This window comes from Salvia splendens, chromosome 22 (genome assembly GCF_004379255.2).
Source record: "Salvia splendens isolate huo1 chromosome 22, SspV2, whole genome shotgun sequence".
NCBI classification, from domain to species: Eukaryota; Viridiplantae; Streptophyta; class Magnoliopsida; order Lamiales; family Lamiaceae; genus Salvia; species Salvia splendens.
In genome coordinates, this window is record NC_056053.1 from 8,376,552 (window position 1) to 8,398,442 (window position 21,891).

Here is a 21,891-nt window from a genome sequence, read left to right on the forward strand (position 1 = left end):
ACATGGACTCATGCTCTCACGGATTTTTCCTTTGTCCAACAACTCTTGCACTTGCCTTTGAATTTCCTTAGTCTCTTCGAGATTGGCTCTATAGGCTGGTCGGTTTGGTAGAACTGCCCCGGGAACAAGGACAATTTGGTGTTCAATACCTCTTAATGGAGGTAATCCACTTGATTCTTCCACTGGAAAAATATCTTCGAATTCCTGTAAAAGAGACACAAAAGTACTTGGCAAAGAAGTGGTTAATTCGTTAGTGGTAGACAAAGACTGTTTGTACACTAAGATGAAAACACTCTTTTTTCAACTATCGCACTCTTTATTTCTTTTGCTCCCACATAAAAATTCTTTTTTTTTTTTCATTCGAACTCTTTTCACTTGACTCTTTTTCAATGCCCTCACATTTTTTTCTCTCATTCTTACTTTTCTCTCGACTCTTTTTTTCACTCGACTCTTTTTCAATTCCCTCACTTTTTTTTTCTCTCAACCTCACGAGCTCTCCTTGCTTGTGACAATTTCTGTTGGTCCTCTTGAACTTGTTGAGGTGTCAATGAGACAAGCATAATAGACTTGTTGTTGTGCTTGAAGGTGTAGTGGTTGTGAAATCCATCATAAATCACCCTACGATCAAACTGCCATGGCCTCCCAAAAGAATGTGACTTACGTGCATTGGCACAACATCACAAAGAACATCATCTTTATAATTGCCAATTGAAAACGAAATTAGAACTCGCTTAGTCACTCAAATTTCTCCACATTCATTAAGCCATTGTAGCTTGTATGAATTAGGATGTTTTTCCGTTGTTAATTTCAACTTTTCCACCATTTCAGAACTTGCAACATTTGCACAACTACCACCATCAATAATCATTATGAAAAGTTTACCTTGGACCAAACACCTTGTATGGAAGATGTTCTCCCTTTGTTGATCATCGTTTCTGTTTTGCATGTTTAGAGCCCTTCGAACCACCAAAAGTTCTCCATGTTCTAGTCCAATCTCCTCCAATTGCTTATCCTCCTCCTCATCATCATCATCTTCACATTCACTTTCAGATTCTATCTCTCCATTTGGCGTCAAAATCATCACCCTTTTGTTTGGACATTGAGATGCAATGTGTCCAACACCATGACAACGAAAACATTTGATATCTCTATTTCGAGTAGAAGTAGAAGTAGAAATACCTTTACCCTTCTCAAATTCTTTGGACTTGGATGTCGACGCTTCATTTTGGGGTTTAGAAGCTGACCCAAAATTGGATTTGGATGAGGTCCACTCTTTTGTCCTTGAAGAATGAGAACTTGTTGAAAAATTCTTTTGGATTGTTCTCTTCTTCTTCAATTGTCCCTCCACCTTCATGGCCATATGAACCATGTCCTCCAACTCCACATAGTGTTGAAGCTCCACAATGTTTGGAATCTCCCTATTCAGCCCACATAAGAATCGAGCCATGATTGCTTCTCTATCTTCTTCAACATTTGCCCTAATCATAGCAATCTCCATCTCTTTGTAGTACTCATCAATAGATTTAGTATCTTGTTTCATAGATTGTAATTTTTGATACAATTCACGAAAATAATGAGAAGGTACAAATCTCTTACACATTATGCCTTTCATTTCTTCCCAAGTCGAAACTGGTCTTCCTCCATATCGCCGTGTACTAGTTGTCAATTGATCCCACCAAACTATAACATAGTCAGTGAATTCAATAGCAACAAGCCTAACCTTTTTCTCCTCGGAATAGTTGTGACATTCAAAGATGAGATCCACCTTTCTCTCCCACTCCAAATAAGCTTTGGGGTCACTCCTTCCTTGGAATGTTGGGATCTTCAGTTTGATGCTTCTCAAATCACCATCAACTTCATTTGTACGCCATCTTCTACCGTTTCCATGCCTCTCATTTCGATGCCTATGTGAAGCATTATCCTCTCCTCCACTCTCTTCTTCCTCGTTATTGTTTGCATTTGCTTGAAGTTCTAGCCTCTCCAAGCGCTCTGAAACACTTTCCAGAACACGTCCAAGCCTTCTAAAATATTGTTGCATGGCTTGCAACGTAGGATCAACTTGATTTTCATCAGTAGAATCCATCCTCACAGTTCACTCGTGTATCACACAAAAATAAACCTCACAAAACACTCGTGTATATCACTCGTTGGCTTTTACCTCCCCTCAAATAATCTCACCACTCAAGCCTTTTACCACTCTTTCTCTTTTGCAAAGATAACACAAGTAAAAAACAAATCAAGAACAAACAAGAACTAATAACGACCAACCAAACTTCAGCCCTTGAATGAAGGATGAAAGGAAATGGTCAAGAAAATATAAGGTGAAATATGTATTTCGTTTTTTTTTTCTTTTTTTCGGTTTTTTTTCTTTTTTTTTAAATTTTTTTTAATTTTTTTTAATTTTTTTTTAATTTTTTTTAATTTTTTTTAATTTTTTTTTCAAGGATATGAAAGATAAACAATGTAAGATAAAGCTAAGGATAGATCAATACCAGTAGGCTCGTGATACCAAATGATATAGACTGGGATACGACGAAGGACCCGTTGGATATATTGATCCAAGAACCCCACATATAAGGTTTGGCAGCGGACTCCCTTGATTGATAATCGGTTTGATCCACTTCCAGAGCTTGGAAAACCTCGACCCGTTGGCTATATGATCAGCCAAGAACCTCGGTATGATTGAACGCCACAAGAACTTGCTCAAAGTATCTTGATAAGTTCCAAACAAGTGAAAAACTCTACAAAGATAATTCAACTCACAAGACAAAGTCTATTTTCGTATTGGTGTGTTCAAATGACATGCTTACAAGTCTATTTATAGGCTAGAATGGACTCTTGAATGTCTCACATCATTAATACAACTTAAGACACTTAAAATGACTCATAATAAAAGAAAGTAACTCCTAAACCTTTGGTGTAACTCTAGGACATCTAAAGTCACTTATTTAACATAAAATGTAACTAAAAAAGACCCTTCATTTTGACTACTCCAACTTTTACGAAAATGCATCATGTATCATCAATTTGGGCCTCCAAAATGTGATATGTAGTGCCTCCAAACTTTATGCCTTGGGTTGCCCACTAACTTGAATAATATTCACCACTTGGCCCAATGTAGAATGGTCTTGGAATTGGGTTTTTATTTCAGCAACTAAAAGCAACATGGACTCATTTATCTTCTTAGCTCTAGCTCTTGTAATTGGCCCACTTTGAATGATCAATGGATCCATCTTCTTGTCCTTGTAGATCAGCTCGGGTGTGTCTCCATCACGTTTCAACGGTGGAATTGACGCCTCCATCTTAGAAGCTCCTTCACACTTATTTCGGCAGAGGAATTGACGACTCCAATGTTGGATCTCCACTTATGTCTAGTTTTATGATGCTTTGGTTTATTTTCATGGTGATGATGCTATTTACTTATGTTTCTTGGATGCTTTTCGCAATTGGTAGCTTAGATGTTTAGATCCATGATGTTTACATGCTTTTCAGTGGTCCCGATTACTTTACTGTTTTTCTACTTGAGTTGATCCGTTTGCGATGTGTTGTTCTTATCATGCCTAGTTTAGTTGATCAAGTTAATTCCGTGACTTGAGTAGACCAGACCTTAGTAGTAATTTAACCCACATTAGTAAAGCGTGGCAGCAGCCAACCCCGTGTCATAGAATCGATCTCGAGTAGGTCCATAGTATCTGTGGTTCGACCCCTCTCTTCTCGCTTATACTTAGTAATATTTGTTGCAAAAGTGGGAAACTATAAATCTTGTTGAAAGGAGGGATACGTGTACACGACACACGTGCAAAACCCCTCTCTTCACTCAGCGACAACCCTATTCATCATGGTGGCATGTCCAGTGCCTACAATTCTTGCAAATATTCGGGCTGAGAACTCCGACCTTGATGACATGCGGCTCCTCCACTCGGTCGTATCCACATGAAAAATGCTACTCCCTCCGTTCCATAGTAGTGGATGCATTTCTTTCCGGCACAGAAATTAAGAAAAAGGTGTGTAATGTATTAAATAAAAAGATAATAAAGTATGAGAATGAAAAAAGTAGAGAGAAGAAAGTAAGAGAGAGGAAAAAGTAAGTGAGAAGAAATGTGTTAACTTTAACTAAAAAGGGAAATGACTCCACAAATGTGGAACGTACCAAAATGGCAAAATGACTCTACTACTATGGAACAGAGGGAGTATCATACATATCCACGGACGATTGACTACTTTACAACAAGAGACGCAACTATATTAGTCTGTCCTCTTCGATGCACTACAAGTTGTTGAAAGAGTTTCATGGTGCTCCTTAGGGGGTCATCAAGGCGTTGTTCGAGCTTTTCATACCATCTCGGCGGTTTTTTATTGGCCAAATATGCGGCGAGATGTTTGTCGCCGCCCGTCGCACCCGCCAAGTCACCAAATATGTCGACTCAGTAGCTTGGAAGTCTCATTCAACCACTTACAATTTCCGACCAAGTGTGGGACGCGACAATGTTAGATTTCATCACTGGATTTCCCTCTTCAAAGGGATATACAATTACTATGGTGGTGGTCGATAAACTGTCTAAGTATGCACATTTTGGGGCCTTTCCTTTGGGTTTTGATGCACCCTGCGCAACTTGCCTCTTTCAGGTCAACTTGTTGCAGCCGTTTCTCACCACCTCTGTTGTGCTACCCCTGTAATATTGTCACGTGAGGCTTTAGATAGTCGGCCCATTTCAATCCCACTCTCGGCTTCAGCTTCTCAAACTGTGCTAGTCGATGGATCACCTCAAGCTCAAGACCAGTGCGTTGGTCTAACAACCCAAATGGCGACAGGAAAAGGGAATCGTTCAATCACCACCGATATAAATTTCCTGATCACCGCCTTGAGGACAAGGTTGTTCCTATCAAGCGGGACTTGATACGGACCCAACGGAGATTGACTGCGGATCTTTGTCGCCACCGCGAATCGAGTCACCGCCTCAGCATGTTCAGCCTACAGCGAGCGCGCAAGAGCCGATCCCAACGGACATGTGGTCCACCACAACAATATGGGGATTTTGTTAAGTTAATTCTTTTGTAGTCAAGTTATTACTTATGGTATTCACTTGATAGTTAAGTTTAGTATTTTTAGGTGAGGGTTCTTTCCAGGATCGTATTAGAGTCGAATCTCCTAGGGTCATATAAATAATTCTTGTTCACTCATTGTGAAATAAGAAAGAATTGGAATTAACTTCTTCATCTTCTCTTTTACTTCTCTTAGCAAGTTTTGTCCCTAACCATCCTCCTCTAAATCCCGCCGCCAAGCTCCCTCACGTCGGCTCCTCTCTGGTCGCCACACTGCCCCCTCTACACCGAGAATATCCTAGTGTAATACATAGTGCTACAGTTTGCTGCAGGTTGAGGGAGTTGGAATGGAGAAAACTGCGCTCTAAGGGGGGCATTTTCGTCTATAAAAACCCTAAAAAAATGACCCCATACGTGAATAATGTAAATGCTAGAGGTTAATCATGCTAATGTATTTTTGCTAGGGGGTCTATGGTGTGAGAACTCAAAATGTTAGGGACTAAACATATAGATCATTCTATAAAAAAAAAGGTGTCCTCCCGAATGAATTAATAATTTCATACTCCCTATGTCCCAGATCAAGTTGTTGATTTCGTTTTGGCCGTTGTTTTGCGAAGATGATAATAAATAGTTAAAGTGGAGGGAAAGTATAGTAAGAGAGAGAATAATATTGAAAAGAGTCGTATCTACATTATTCTCTTACTAACTTTTCTTTCTCTTCACTTTAACTATTTATTATAATTTTCCCCGAACACGTGCCAAAAAGCAGTCAATCACTTGAGATGGGACGTAGGGAGTATGAAATTGTAGTTGTATTAACACTTTGGATATTTTCTTCATCTATTCCATGACGCATAATTGGTACTTTCTTCATCCGCCGATAGATGTCCTATATTTTACTTTCTCATGTTTTAAGAAAGTGTTTGACTTTGTAAATGAAAGTATAAAAAAAGTTAGTGGAAGATGGGTCTTATTTTTTATATTAATTTTATAATAAAATGGGAGTAGCGTAAGTTAGTGGAACGTGTATAGCACTTGCCAAAAATGATAAAAGTGAAATCAGACATTTATTGGCGGACGATCGAAAAAGGAAAAATATAACATTTAATATCGGACGAATGGAGTATTTGATTTACTTATGACATTTAACTTGAACTAGTATATACTCCATTCGTCCCTCAAGAATATGCACTCTTTCCTTTTTAGTTCGTACCACAAGAATATGCACTTTCTAATTTTAGAAAGTATTTTCTCTCTAATGAGGTGGGACTCATTCTCCACTAACAATACTTTATTTACTTTTTCTCTCTACTTCTCTCTTATTTTATCTATTTTATATTAAAACTCGTGTCGACCCCAAAGTGCATATTCTTTGGGGACGGATGGAGTATATTATAAACACAAAGATCTTTTCAAATTAATTGTAATTTCATTATGATTTACTTATGAAATTTAACTTGAACTAGTATATGTTGAGAAGGAAAATATTGATTAAAAGCAATTACCTTAATCAAGGAGATTGATTAGAATATATTGTATAGAATAAGATGATTTATTTTCCAAAAAGAAACCTACCATGTAAATTGTATTTGCTCACCCTATTTAAAAGGACTTCATTACAGTAGAATAAATATCCAATTAAATATATTATAAACACAAAGATCTTTTCAAATTAATTGTAATATTCTAATGAAAAACATCGCGTAAGCAAATGAAAGGAAATTGAACAATGCAAGATAGCTAGGCTCTTGACTTTGACTATGGATACATTAGTGTGTTTCCATTCTGTTGCCATTGTCAAGGATTTTCGCACTACTTCGAATATTGTAGAAAGTAGGAAGCCATCCTAGCTTTACAATTATCTTTTCTAATTAGTAAAAGAAAATGAAATTAAAAATAAATAAGTGAAAAATAAAAAAACGCAGACAAAGTTATCACTCAAGTTAAAAATTTAGTAGTAGTTCATTTAGATACTGGTATGACGTAAAAAAACATAGCACTTACGAAATTCTAACGTTTTACGATCTAATCGCTGCATTTTTCGCTCTGGACACCTACAATTTATACAGATATATGAGATCTAAATCTTGGTAATTTTAAAATCTTATAAAGAAGTAGTACTATGTATTTTCATAAAAATAATGGGTAAATATCAATCAAATCATGAATCATCGAATATATGTTGTAACTATTGAACTATCAATTTATCCATGCCTCAGCTTTAAAAATATAACGTGACTTGAGGATTATCGTATGATAAACAAATTTTTTTTAAAATATTTAAGGATTAAATGTCAAGAAGCCAAAAACTGTACTGGGACAGGATTGATACAATAGTTTGTATTTTAATTATTTTTGATAATTTAGATATAGTAGTACTCACTCCGTTCATCAATAAACGTCTCATTTTACTGTTATCGTATTCAACAATAAATATCTCATTCGCTTATTAGTATTTTTGGTTATGGACTCACGTTCCATTAACTTTTTCACACTCATATTTTATTATAAAACTAATATTGTTTAGTTGATGAATTGTGTAGGAGGAGAAAAGAGGGAGTGAGAAGAAACCAAAAATTGAGAAGGAAGAGAGAGTTATTGAGTTTCATTTTAGTTTTGGGCTTAAATTGTTGGGTTGTTGTCTTTAGTTAAAGTTTTGGGCCAGCAAATTTATAAGGATTTATGGGTTGGAATTTGTGAATTCTAAGGCCATATTACAAATTAAAAGGAATGGGCTAAGTGTGACAGAAGGCTATATATGTACAGTTGTAGTATCATACTAACGAGAAAACTGAAGCACTAAAATGGAAGTTTGAACTTTGAACAGTAGTCACTAAATTAATTTCAATCATTTTTATACTAATCAATAATTAGAGTAATTTTTTATTTTCGGAGATCAGATTCGGGGTGTATTACGGTCCTATTGTCTCTTTAATGTTAAACATCAAACAGATCACAACCTTTGAATCTTTAGATTGGATGGTTGGGATAAGCTACATTATTAGACTAAGATATTATATTATTCGACTAAAATGCTACATTATTTGACTAAAATAGTACATTATTAGCCAAGTTACATTATTAAACTAATAATCTATATTATTAGATGACACGTGACATTAATTTAACCATTGAATCACAAGATCCAATGGACTATAAGTATTTTAATTTTGAACACTATCTAGCTTATGAATCTGAATATAACGTAGGGTATAAGGTTACCTGAATTCACATGCTGATCGAATACTTGATCAGCAAGCCTACCGAAAAATGGATAATTAAAGGTTTTATTTTTAAGATGATAGTTAAAGCTGGCTCATTTTTTATAATTTTGCCCAACCCTCTTTCCTTGTGAGCTACTACTAAATGCAAGGTGAAGGAGTATTATATTTACTATATAGATTTATTTATAGATTTTCGCTTTTAAGGAATGTATTATTCTACTTCATTCTCGCCATCTGTAGCTATCCAAATTGTTGAGATCGATTGCTTAAAATTAATTAGATCGAAACTGATGCTGTGTTGTCACCACTTGCAACATCCTAACTAATTCTTAATTTCATTATTATATATATTTCCAAGCCATTACTTTAATGTAGTTTATATTTATATATACTTATGAAAATTGAAAAAATATATCTTTAAAATTACTCCTTTCGTCTCTGAAAATATATCACTTATTTTCATTTTTGTCCGTTTCTAAATATTTATCAACTTTCACTTTTACTATTTTTGGTAATAGACCTCGCATTCCATTAACCCGTTATTACTCATATTTCACTTTCATTAATTTTTTAAATTCATTTTTTATTACATTTCTAAAACTTGTGTCGAATCAAAGGGTGATAAATTATTAATAACAAAGGGAGTATAAGCTAATGGTATTAAAAGTGACTGCCAAGACAGGAATTTATTGCAAGTTGTGGAATCTCTTTATTTTCAATTACGTTAAATGGCTGGTATTAGTAATGTAGATGAGCTGTGGATTGACAAATGAGAACTAATAAACTACTAACATTTGTTAGGTAATCAGCCTAATTAATATTCATCATCATATACCAATATGATAATCAAAAGTCAAATCCATTCTCGCATCCGTAAAACGAGGACCCATGTTGCTCCCACATGTTACCATGCATATGCCACATTAATCTCTAACTTTGCACTCAATAATATGAGAATTTTCACATATCTTTATTCAATCCTTAATTACTTAACGTGACATTCAGTTTTTTAATACAGATTTATGATGATATCTTTATTTAAATTCTGCCGGCCATGATCGAACACCACCTCTCTTCAAATTATTTGAAATGTATCTTTTATAGGAGTATTAAGCAAAGTCAATAGTTATCATCTGTTTGCTGCAGCTTCTGAAGAGTAATTTATTACTCCATAATAAATTGTTACTGGATGCAGCGATAAATCGCAGAAGAATTTAATGAATTTCCAAGAATAAACATAAAAGAAATTAATGAACAAGTACAAGCTCTGTATTTCCATGCCCCCTTTTGCTTTGTGATTTACAGCCTCTCCAAAATTGATGTATATTCTGGCGACCTAACTCCAGACAAATTGTACAACATAATAATTACATCTAAATCCAAAAATAATGAAAACTTAATTAAACACCTCTAAACCTTGGCTAATTAATGAATGTTGTACTCAACATATGAGTAATAGTTGGAATTGCAATTCAATCTATGTTTAGACCTCTTAATCCTCATCAAATTCCTCAGCTTCTTCCACAAGCACCGCTGCCGCCTCGGCGACATGGCTCCGGCCACGTTGGCCTTGCTCTTCGTCATCCATCTCACGGCCAGCCCGCGGACCTCGGGCGGCCGGTACGTCCGGATCAACGGCCACTTAATCCCGTCGAAAAAGGGGTGCCGTTTAATATCCGTGGCCCCCCTGGCGCACCCTAGCCTCCTCCTCGGGTCCTTCACCAACAACATAACGACCAAATCCCGGGCATCATCCATCCCGGGCTCCCCTTCCGCCACGTGGAATTTGACCCCACTAGTCGAAGCAATGTTGCGGAGCGTCGACTCTTTAGTGGACCCCTTAAACGGCGTCGTTCCGTGTAAGAGTTCGTATATCAAAACGCCGAACGCCCACCAGTCCACGCCGTTGCCGTGGCCGTTCCCGCCGACGAGCTTCGGCGCGAGATACTCGGGCGTCCCCACGCAGGACTTCGAGAACGCGGCCGTGGGCTCGGCTGTGAACTCCGTGACGCAGGCGTATCTCCTGGAGCCTGCCATGTTGTGTTTCTTGCTTTCCAATTTCGGCGAGATTTCTGAGCTGAAGCAGAGGTCGAAGTCAGAGAGCATGACGTGGCCGTCTTCTCGGATCAGGATGTTTTCCGGTTTTAGATCGCGGTACACGATCCCCTGCGCGTGGAGGTACTCGAGCGCGACGAGGACCTCGGCGGCGAAGAATCTGACGGCGTGGAGCGGTAGGCGGTTGGATGGCTGTTTCCGGATAAGGGCGTGGAGGTCTCCGTTGGGGCAGAAGTCCATGAGGAGGCAGATGTAGTGGGAGACCTCGATGTGGGCGTAGAGCGTGGGGAGGAAGGGGTGGTCGAGGGAGGAGAGGATCTGGGCCTCGGTTTGAATGTGGGAGATTTTCTTGGGGCTGAGGGAGTCCCGGTCGACGACCTTGAGGGCGAAGCTGGCGTGGTCGTAGTCGCGGAGGCGGCAGAGGAAGACGCGGCCGAGGTTCCCGGCGCCGACGAGGCGGTGGAGCTTGAGGTGGCGAAGGTGGAGGGCGCCGTCGCCGGAGAGGGTGGTGGCGGCGTCGACGGCCGCCCAGTGGGGGTTGTCGTGGCGACGGTGGGGGCGGGGGTGGGAGGTGGAGGCGGTGGAGAGGCGGTCGTTGAAGCTGAGGGTGAGGCTGCTGCGGGCGGAGAGGGTGGTGGCGGAGGTGAAGCTGAGGTCTAAGTCGGAGTCGGTGGGGAGGTAGTAGGAGTAGAGGGAGTCTTCTTGATCCATGTTTTTGTTTTGAGGGTTTGTAGGTTTGGTTGGGTTTGAGGGTTGGTAAATATAGGCAATTGGATTGGATGCTACTCGTCTAATTAATTAATTATGGCGTAATTAGTTGACGAGGTGAGGGTGTGATAATTGATACTACTACTTAACTGATAAGTTAGGTTGACTATAATTAATGAGATGACTTTGTTACTTACCGCGTCGTTTCATTGGAAGATGCCAAATTCAGTTAATCACATTAAATATTTCCCCACTTTTTTTTGCTCATTTACAGCTTTTTACAATTCTGTCTATTTTCTCTACACCTCTTTCCGATTAGAATTTTAAGAAATTATTTAATTTTATAAAATTAAATAGATATATAAAGTTAATGGAACGTGAATCTATTTTTATATATTAATTTTATAATAAAAGGGAATGAGCTAATGGAATATAGACAAATATAATAAAAGTGAAATAAGACATTTATTGACAAAAGAGGAAAAATAAGACATTTAATGATAGACGGATGGAGTATTAATTTTATTTAACTACTCGCTACGTCCGTGAAAAACATCTCGTTTTGCCATTTCGTGGTGTCTGCGATTTAAAGTCTCATTTGCCTTTTCTCCATTCTAGCTATGTGGTCCAAACTATTCAACTAATTTATTACATTCACGCTCTATTATAAAATCAATACTTCATTCGTCCCATAAAATACGGGAAATTGAAATGACACGGAAATTAATGCACAATTGGTAAGTAAGAGAGAAGATGATAATGGTAATTAAAGTAGAGATAGTGTTTAGTGTGACTCATATTATTATTAGTGTTTAATGAATTGTAATAGTGGGTTATAGTGGTATAAGTTGTAATAAATTTACGAGTAAAGGCTAAAAATTGTTCCTAAACATATGGTAATTTTACAATTTTGGTCATAAACATTACGTTTTGAATTATTACATCCCACATATTCCAACTCAGGCCTGACCCAATCCAAAATGAACGGACCTGTGTGTTAAACCAATTTTGACCCAATTAAACTCTCAATCACCCAGATCTCATTCATCTATGGAAGACGGCGAAGAAATTAAGTCCCAGCCCTCTCCGGTTTCCAACGGGCGGATCATCATCACTATCGCCGTAGCCCCACCGCCATCCTCCAACTCCCTTTCCCCTTCCAGAACAAGAAAACTCTGTTGGAAATAGAAAGCAGAGAACAGCAAGAAGAAAGAAATATGCGTAGCCTTTGTGTGTATTAGAAGAATGACAAAAAGTGACTTGTTTATTCCATTGAAATGAGGTGATATTTATAAGCCCTCTAAGAACACAACGTGCAAAATATCTTAACTGAAAAATAGCTAACAATGAGGAACACTATCTAACCAAATACTAGCTAAGAAATAGGAATGCTGAAAACTAACAAAGACCAAGTCACGATAAGCTTGAGTTGTCAATTATGAGTCAACAAACTTCATTCAACACTCCCCCTTGATTGCAACTTTTCATTCAAGTTCATGGGAGTAATTGCGGCTTTGCAATTCGTCATGTTGAAGTGTTTGAGAAGATCCTCAGCATATTTTTTTCTGGAAGACAAACACTCCATCTTCTCCTTACTTAATTTCCAATCTAAGAAAATAATTAAGCAAACCCAAATCTGTCATCTAAAACATATTCATCATACTCTCTTTGAACTCAATAACAAGAGAGTTAGAAGATCTCATATATATTATATCATCAACATATACACAAACAAGGAGCAAGCTACCATTACTTCCCTTCTTTGCATACAATGTAGGCTCGTTAGCACTTCGTTCAAATCCATCTTGCTGGAAAAATGAATCCAGCTTGTTGTACCACGCGCACGGAGTCTGCTTCAAGCCGTATAAAGCTTTCTTCAACCTATACACCTTATCCTCCATGCCTTCAACAACGAATCCTTCCGACTGCACGACATAGACTTCATCCTCCAAGTCTCCGTTCAGAAACGCAAATTTGACATCAAGTTGATAGATAGGCTACTTAAGATGAGCAGCCAATGCCAAAAACATTCTCACGGTTTCGAAGCGAGCAACCGGAGAGAATGTTTCCTCATAGTCGATGCCTTGTTGCTACGCATAGCCCTTGACAACTAAACGAGCCCTGTGTTTCTGCACACTCCCATCTGCATTATACTTCGTCTTGAACACCCACTTCAAGCCAATTGCACTCTTATTTTCCGGCAAGTCTTCAAGAATCTAAGTTCTATTTTTTTCGATTTCTCCAATCTCCTCGTTCATTGCTTTTTGCCACTTCTCTTCTCCAGCAGCATCATGGAACCGAGTTGGATCTGCAACCATAAGAGCAAAAGTACATCTCTCATAAACTTCAGTTAGAGACCTATAGCCTCGTGGAGGTGGTGTTTCAAGGGATGAGCAGCTACTTGATGAAGGTGGTGTATTTATATTTGGAGGATTTATCGGGCTGATATTGTGACATCCCTAACCCGAAACATGCATCATTTTGCATATTAACATATTTATTTTAGTTAATTATATGTGTCATGGAATATTAAGTGGATACCATAGATAGTAGTACTTAAGGTTATGATTCTTGAAAAGAAAAATATGTATAGTAATAAAATCAATTACATATATTATGTAATATTGCTTTAAATACTAAATTGTTATTCTAAATGCATGTATATGTGTAATAATGTGTGCATGTATTTATAAATGTATACGTACTAATAGCCTAACTAAATTTCTTTATGTATTTGTTTTAATAATATTTTACTATGACTTTTGTTTACACTTGTTTGTATAATTAATTATAGCAAAGATATATGTAATATTCTATTTTAACTTCAAAAACGTGAATCCATTTAACAAAAGGTGAGTATAGGGCGTGTAAAATTTCATTAAACTACACGTATATAATGTATATGTAAAATAGATAAGGGCACATGTAATTCCATGAATTACTCCATGTCTTGTGTCCTGGTGGATTATTGAAACCATATACAAGTGGATTAATTGGCTGCCATTAGTATGCTCATATATATATACACATACAAGAGTGTAAACAAATAAAAAAAAAAAGGGAAAAGGGTGTAAATTAGAAAAAGAAAAGGGATGAACAGGAGAGCAGAAAGCACATGGTTTGAGAAGAGTAGATTCATGAGATAAACGTATGCGTACATATGTTATGTTACAATTGATCACCAACTATGTACTTATGTATATTTGCATATTTAACCGATCAAAATTTTACAATTCATATTAATAGGATCGAGGGTGGTAAATTAGAAGACAGTCGGGAGTTTGATTAGATCATCTATCATAAACAGATGTGTATAAATCACACTTTTAGTTTTACATGTGTTATGTGGTTGATTGGTATATGTTGAATTGGAGTGAATTATTGGATTATATGGTGTGAAATTGATATGATTATGAATTATTTGATTTTGATGGTCGAATATGATATGCATATTTGATTGCTGAAATGGACATGTTTGTTTAGATATATTGGATAATTTGATGGAATATGAAATGGATATGTTATTGGTGCAACAGATATGTTTATGATACCGATTATGTGAATCATTAGATTAAAGAGGATCTCTGACAGCCTTGTTCTGGATCTGAAATTTTAAAGGGACCTATGAGTCCAATTACAGAGAGGCCTTCGGGTCAAATATAGAGGGACCTATGAGTCCAATTACAGAGGGACCTTCGGGTCATAGAGGAATCCCGGGCAGATACCAGACTTGACTGTTACAGAATAATAAACTGAATAGAGTGGCATATGCATATGAATATGAAATGGTTTGTTTTTAAATTATGTTATATATATATATATATATATATATATATATATATTGTTTATGATTATATGTATTGATAAAATAATATGCTTGATGTTTGTATCATATGAGATTGAAGGTGGAAATTTATATATACTGAGTTGTGGCTCATATAAACCACTAAATTTTTCAGGAATAAGATAACAGTAAAGTTTTGACTGACATGAGTCATAGGAACTCCACGTGTTATCAGGTTCGGCGGCTGACGCATATTGGCAACCTTCTCCTCCTCATATTTTTGCATGTAGATAAATGTATAGTATATAGAGTGTCGAGAGGGTTCCACTACTTTACAGGATATTTTGAAATATGTGTCGGATAAGTGTTGGTTTGAACTTGTATAATATGTGTGTTCTACGAATTAGATAAATGTATTGATTGCGTTTATGATAAGGGATTTATTTATTATAAGAGTATACGTCAGAGGGATTGAGGTGTGACAGATATGAGGCGTATGTGGAGGATTAGTGTTTGGAGTAATATTTGGTGAGGTTGTGGGGCCGTTTTGTGGTGAATTCGGAGGGCTGCTGTGCGGTGAATTCACTCCAAAATCTGCATCAGTCGAGTCCAGTGGGAAGAGAGTATATGAATCATCTTGCTTGCTTTCCCAATCCCAACCAGCATCTTCATGAAAAACGACATCTCTGCTGATAATAACTTTGCCACTAAGAGGTATATATAGCTTGTATGCTTTGGATTGAGAAGAGTACCCAATGAAGATACACTTTACAGATTTCTCGTCAAGCTTTCGACGACGTTGAGAGCTCACCAAAGCATAAGCTACGCATCCAAAAACCCTTAGATGGCTCACCGTCAGCTTCGTACCTCCCCAAGCTTCGTATGGAGTGCGATTTTGGACAGCTTTCATAGGAGATATATTCAGCAAGAATATGGCAGTAGCAACAGCTTCTGCCCACAAAGAGTTTGGGAGATGCTTCGCCTTCAACATGCTTCTCGCCATCTCTACAACGGTGCAATTTTTCCTCTCCGCCACACCATTCTGTTGCGACGTATATGGTGCCGTCAATTCCCTGCGTATTCCGTTAGTTTCGCAAAAATGGTTAAAATCATTAGAGCAAAACTCACCACCCCTATCTGTACGAAGAACCTTGATGCGCTTCTCACTTTGCTTCTCCACCATGGCCTTGAAATTCCTGAAGTTCTCAAAGGCTTCCGATTTATTTTTCATAAAATAAACCCAACTCATGCGACTATAATCATCGGTAATTAGAAAGAAATACCGACTTCCACCAATCGACTCTGTATTTATAGGCCCACACAAATCAGCATGAATGAACTCAAGACAATTAGAAGCTCTCCAAGATACACCAGTAGGAAAGGATTTCCTCGTCTGTTTCCCATAGATACATCCCTCACATAAATCAAAATCATCAATTTTAGGCAGCCCATGAACCATACCTTTCTCACGTAGAAGCTTTAACCCATTGGTATTGAGATGCCCATATCGTATATGACATAGCCTCGACGCCTCTTGTGTGCCAGAAACAAGAGCATATTTCTCCACATTTGGCATTCGCAGCGGAAACATTATATTCTCCATCATGCAAACCTTTGCAATGATTTGCCCAGATTTCTTTTCTTTGATGACACGGAAACGATCATCAAACACCACCATATATCCAGTAGATATCAATTGCCCAACACTCAATAAATTATGTGCCAAGTGTGGAATAAAATAGACATCATAAATGAGTTTGGTGTTACCATGGCCATCCTTCACTACAACAGTACATTTCCCCTCAACTTGAATAGATTTATCATCACCTAGCCTGACTTGAATCTTGCGAGATTCAACAAGCTCTTTGAACATCTCCTTGTTGGAACACATGTGATTTGAGCAACCACTATCCACGAACCACACATCATTCGGCACATCCACGGTGTTTGCAACCGCCATGAATAACTTGTTATCATTCGCCTCTTCTTGGACATAATTTGCTTCTTTTTCCTTGGACCAGCAATCTGCTTTCACGTGCCCGTGTTTGCCACAATTATAGCACTGAATATGGCTCTTGTCGCCTTGCTGTCCGCCAAAAGATTGCTTTGCATCAGATCGACCGCCACGACCTTGGCCACGCCCGCGACCTCAGAAATCTCCCCTGCCTCATCCTCTTGCTGTAGAGAAATCCTTCTGATTGGAGGATTCACCTTTCACTTGAAAAGCTTTTTCATTAGACTTTTCAAATGATCGGTTAATCCTTGACTCATGAGCTTGCAGAGATCCCATCAGTTCTTCAAATGAAAAAACCTATAGGTCCTTTGATTCTTCAATTGTAGCTACAACATGATCAAACTTTGGAGTCAAGCTTCTGAGCACCTTCTCAACGATGGTCTGGTCCGTGATCTTATCTCTGCAAGATCGCATTTGACTGACTGTTGCCATTGCCCTCGACAAAAAATCAACCACAGATTCTCCATTCTTCATGATCAGCGTTTCAAAGTCACGGTGAAGTGATTGCAATCTCACAACGATGACTTTTGAATCTCATTTGAATTCTTTCTGCAAGGTTGACCAGGCTTGCTTCGAGGTGGTCGCCGTTGCAATTCTGGAGAAGACGTTGTCGTGCACCGCTTGCTGGATGATCGCCAACGCCTTCGAGTCTTTCTTCTTGTTCTCCCGCAATCTGTTCGCCTCGTCGGGATCTGCATATCCCTGCTCTACGAAGTCCCATAGATCTTGAGACTTCAGTAGAGTCTGCATCCGGATACTCCAGTATTCATAGCCTTCTCCTTTGAACACTGGTATGAGTGGTTGTGTAGCACTCATCGAACTCCCGTTGCTGGCCATCGTAACAGAACCTGGCTCTAGATGCCACAAATGTTGGAAATAGAAAGCAGAGAACAGCAAGAAGAAAGAAATATACGTAGCCTTTGTGTGTATTAGAAGAATGACTCAAAGTGACTTGTTTATTCCATTGAAATGAGGTGCTATTTATAAGCCCTCTAAGAACACAACGTGCAAAATATCTTAACTGAAAAATAGCTAACAATAAGGAACACTATCTAACCAAATACTAGCTAAGAAACAGGAATGCTGAAAACTAACAAAGACCAAGTCACGATAAGATTGAGTTGTCAATTATGAGTCAGCAAACTTCATTCAACAAACCCCCGGCTCCGGCGGTGGCCGTGAGGATTGCTGGAGCGATGGCGCTACCGCATCCTAATCGAGGCCTGGGAAGAGAGGTATTTGGAGCTTAGCCGCGCGAATCTCAAGCAGCAGCATTGGAAAGGCATCGCCGACGTTTTTAGCAACCGCAGGGATTACTCTAAAACTCCCAAAACCGACATCCAGTGCAAAACTGGATTGATACCGTTAAGAAGAAGTACAAGGCCGAGAAGGCCAAGATCGCCACCGGCACCGACCGAGCAAATGGCGATTTTACGACAAGCTCAACGAATTGATTGGCCCCACCGCGGAGATGACCTCCGCTGCCATGCCGCCGCCCGAAGCCAATAATCCCTATCAAATAGTTCCAATTGGAATACGAGTAGGATTTAGGTCAAATTCTGCCCAGCCGGAGAGGTTTCATCCTCAGCAGCCCCTACAGCAGAAGCCTAATCGCAAAAGGCCTATTGTCGACTCCAATGATGAATCTGAACCGGATAATTCAGTTTATTCATCCGATGGTTTGCCTCCAGATAGCTACAAGAGGTCGATGATGCCAAGAGTGGTGAATAATGTGCGTGCAATTAGGCCTAGTTTGATGAATATGAGGAATGATGGGAGTGGGAATTCAATGAAGGAGCTCACTCGGGCTATCTTGAAATTTGGTGAGGCGTATGAGCAAGCCGAGACTGCAAAACTGCAGTAGTTGGTGGAGATGAAGAAGTATAGGATGAAGTTTGCAAAGGAGTTAGAGTTGCAAAGAATGCAGTGCTTCATGAAAACGCAGGTAGAGCTATCACGACTCAAGAATAGGCAGCCCGAGACTAATAACAGTGATAGCAGTGATTGAGGATGATAAATTAAGATTTTAATTGGGTCAAAATTGGTTTAACACACGTTGACTTTTACTATTTGATGGCTCTGTCCATTTTGGACTGAGTCTGGCCCTATGTGGGATGCAATAATTTAAAACGTAGTGTTTATGACCAAAATCGTAAAATGGTCATATGTTTAGGACCAATTTTGGTCTTTACTCTAAATTGATATATATTGGTAAAGAGTTGGCGGCAACTTTCCATAAATGGAAATACCCATATTTTTATGAGACAGACGAAAATGGAAAGTGCACATATTTTTGTAAGATTGATAGAGTATATAAAAAGTGGAGCTCACACGCCACTAACTCATTTCCCCATTTTTCTTCACAAAGTCAAATAATTTCTTAAAACTTGTGCCGATTCAATGCAACTATAAATGTCAGACGAAGGAAGCATGTTATTGTAGTATGATGTTAATTAATTCAATTAGGGTCTATAGTTATCTTTTGGGTTATATATTTTCTAATTTTTAAATTAATATGTGACTCCAAACACTATAGAAAAAGATATTATCAATGGCTTTGCATATAAACAATTATTAGAGCTTATGTGGTGAGATGAAGAAGGTATTTGATATTGTTTCGATTCACCTTATGCTCTAAGTCGATAGTTATCCTTCTTTATCTCTTCACTTTCATGTGCGAGATGCTCTACCTCTTTTCGCAATTTAGGTTTCTCTAAAAACCTTTCTTCTCTATATGAGCTCGAGTGTTCTTCTCCCCATCTTCTTCTAGTGTATACATTGTGTGTGTCGGTGGAGTGTGTAGTCAGTGCGGTGATAACCTAATGGTTATGGAAACTGCTTAGAACTTGCTTGGATCTTGGTCTGATGGCTATGAGTTCTAACTTGTGAGAGTTAAGTTTCATTAAGAGTGGTCCTTCGTGGTTCATTAAGTTTCATGGAAGTATTTCTCGGTTTTGCTTCTAAATCTAAGAAATCAATAACATCCGGTGGCATGGAAGGAGTACTTTTTAACCACTCCTCGGAAGTAGATCATGACAAAACTTTTCTTAAAGTCAGAACACATAACTATATCAGTTTGCAAATACATTGAAAGTTTTTTACATAACAAAACATATCAGTTTTTTACTCTATATCAGTTCGTTGATTCACGAAGCCAGTTTCTATCTCTATATCGGTTTCTAATTTGAATATCAGTAGCCGGTATGTTTTGTAATGTGAATTGATATTAGTGTATTAGAGAACTGATATGATTTTCAATTCTTAAAATTCTCATTTTTAAAAAGTTCTCATTAGAACCACTCCCGCATACTCTCTTCATCCAATTAAATATGAAACATTTGCTTTCGTCACGGGATTTTATGTACTATTATTTTGTAAATTAATGAAGACAAAATAAAATATAGAGGCATTCAATACATATGCTCTATACGTGCATACGTTAATTTATATACTACCTCGTGTCTTCATATAGATGAGATTGAATGTGAGGTTATTACAAGATAGTTGGGTCATTTTTTTTAAATAAAAAATTTATCATTTTCAGAATACTATTAATAACACAAGAATACGGATGCATATCTGAATTATATTTATGACTTTATGAGTCAAGTTTCAATCATAGGGGAGTCGCCGGTCTGCATTCGGCAGGACTTAAATTGAAGATTTCGTTTTCAGCAGAAATTGGCCATTCTCCGATGATGCCATTCCGCCGTAGTCATATTATATATACAGATTTAATTGTAGAAATATATTTATTTACATATTTTGACCGATTCCTATGCACCAACTTAAATGCATTCTCTGTATCTTGACTTAGGCCCTGGGTCCCGCAATTTTTGCAAAACAAGAAGTAGAAGTATTTTCATAATTCTTTTTTTAATCAAATTGAAGTTGTATTCTTTTTCGATATATAAAGCAAAGTCATTTTTTTATATATAAAAAATAAACATTAATCACTTCACTACACAATTTCAACTATTTTTTCTAATTGTCTTACTTTATCAATTACTGTTAAAATTTGTGTCAATCCTAAATGAACTATTTCTATAGAAATGAGGGAATATATAATTCAACCATTTAGTTATACTATTTACTATAATTATGACACTGAGTGAGGTTTATTAAGAATCAATTGTATATCTCCTATGCACAATTGGCAAATGTACAATTTTTTTGTCACATCCCGTTGTAAGGAATTATGTAATTGTGACAGAGATATATATCAAAATGTATAAACAAATAATTTATTGTGAATATCATTATTTATTGTTTTTATGAAATTATGAAATTGTGAAAGAGATAGGTAATCAAATGCAAATTCTAAATATTGTACACATTCAAAATTATAATTTGGACCATTAGAAAATGTCAACATATGACAAAATAATAGCTATAAAAAATATCAACACGGTATTAACGGTTGATGTTGTGTTGAAAATGTATTGATATTTTCTGTTAATGTTACTTTGACATCTGTAGACATTTTTGTAACGGTCCAAATCATAATTTGATCATTAGAGTTTGCATTTTATCACTTTCTTGTATCAAAATCTATACATGTCTCTTCTTATCAATAATTTATTGCGAATATCAATATATACTGTCATAATTTGAATCTAAGGAGATCATTTTATGCGACTTTTTAATTTATAGTTATGACCCTTTTTTTATAGTTTAATGTGTACTTGTCTTCTTAATAACCAATTAAAACAATATCATTAGTACTTTGTTGAGTATAACATAATTTGTACACCACGTTGCAGAGATTCCTTTTGAACGAATAATATCATTGAACGCAATTAATAGTGTTCCCTCCATCGTTCCATTATGAACGACTCATATTTATTTTTAGAACGTCCTATCTAAAATGAATTATTTCATTTTTTACAAAAATATATTATAACTATTCATATTTTTACTTTATTCTCTTTAAACTCCACATTTTATTTTCTCTTCGACTTTCATCTCTCTCTTTAATTCTCTAAACATCGTTTTTCTACACCTAATGTCCAAAAGAAACACATCATTTATGGCAAGACATAAGAAGTGGTAATTAAGCCACG

General features: G+C 37.3%; 1 protein-coding gene and 1 pseudogene across 1 annotated transcript; one reads left to right on the forward strand and one right to left on the reverse strand.

The window, feature by feature from the left end:
- Window positions 1–9,514: 9,514 nt before the first annotated feature.
- LOC121785900 (serine/threonine-protein kinase WAG1-like) lies at window positions 9,515–11,036 on the reverse strand. The gene has a single exon (XM_042184373.1). The coding sequence runs from the start codon at window positions 11,031–11,033 to the stop codon at window positions 9,693–9,695; it is 1,341 nt and encodes a 446-aa protein (XP_042040307.1). The 5' UTR covers window positions 11,034–11,036; the 3' UTR covers window positions 9,515–9,692.
- A 1,044-nt stretch (window positions 11,037–12,080) lies between these two features.
- Window positions 12,081–18,836, forward strand: LOC121787126 (annotated as a pseudogene).
- Window positions 18,837–21,891: the final 3,055 nt, after the last annotated feature.

Excerpts from the sequence above, each read along its gene's own strand:
- LOC121785900 (XM_042184373.1), bottom strand. The coding sequence starts at position 11,033 with ATGGATCAAGAAGACTCCCTCTACTCCTACTACCTCCCCACCGACTCC.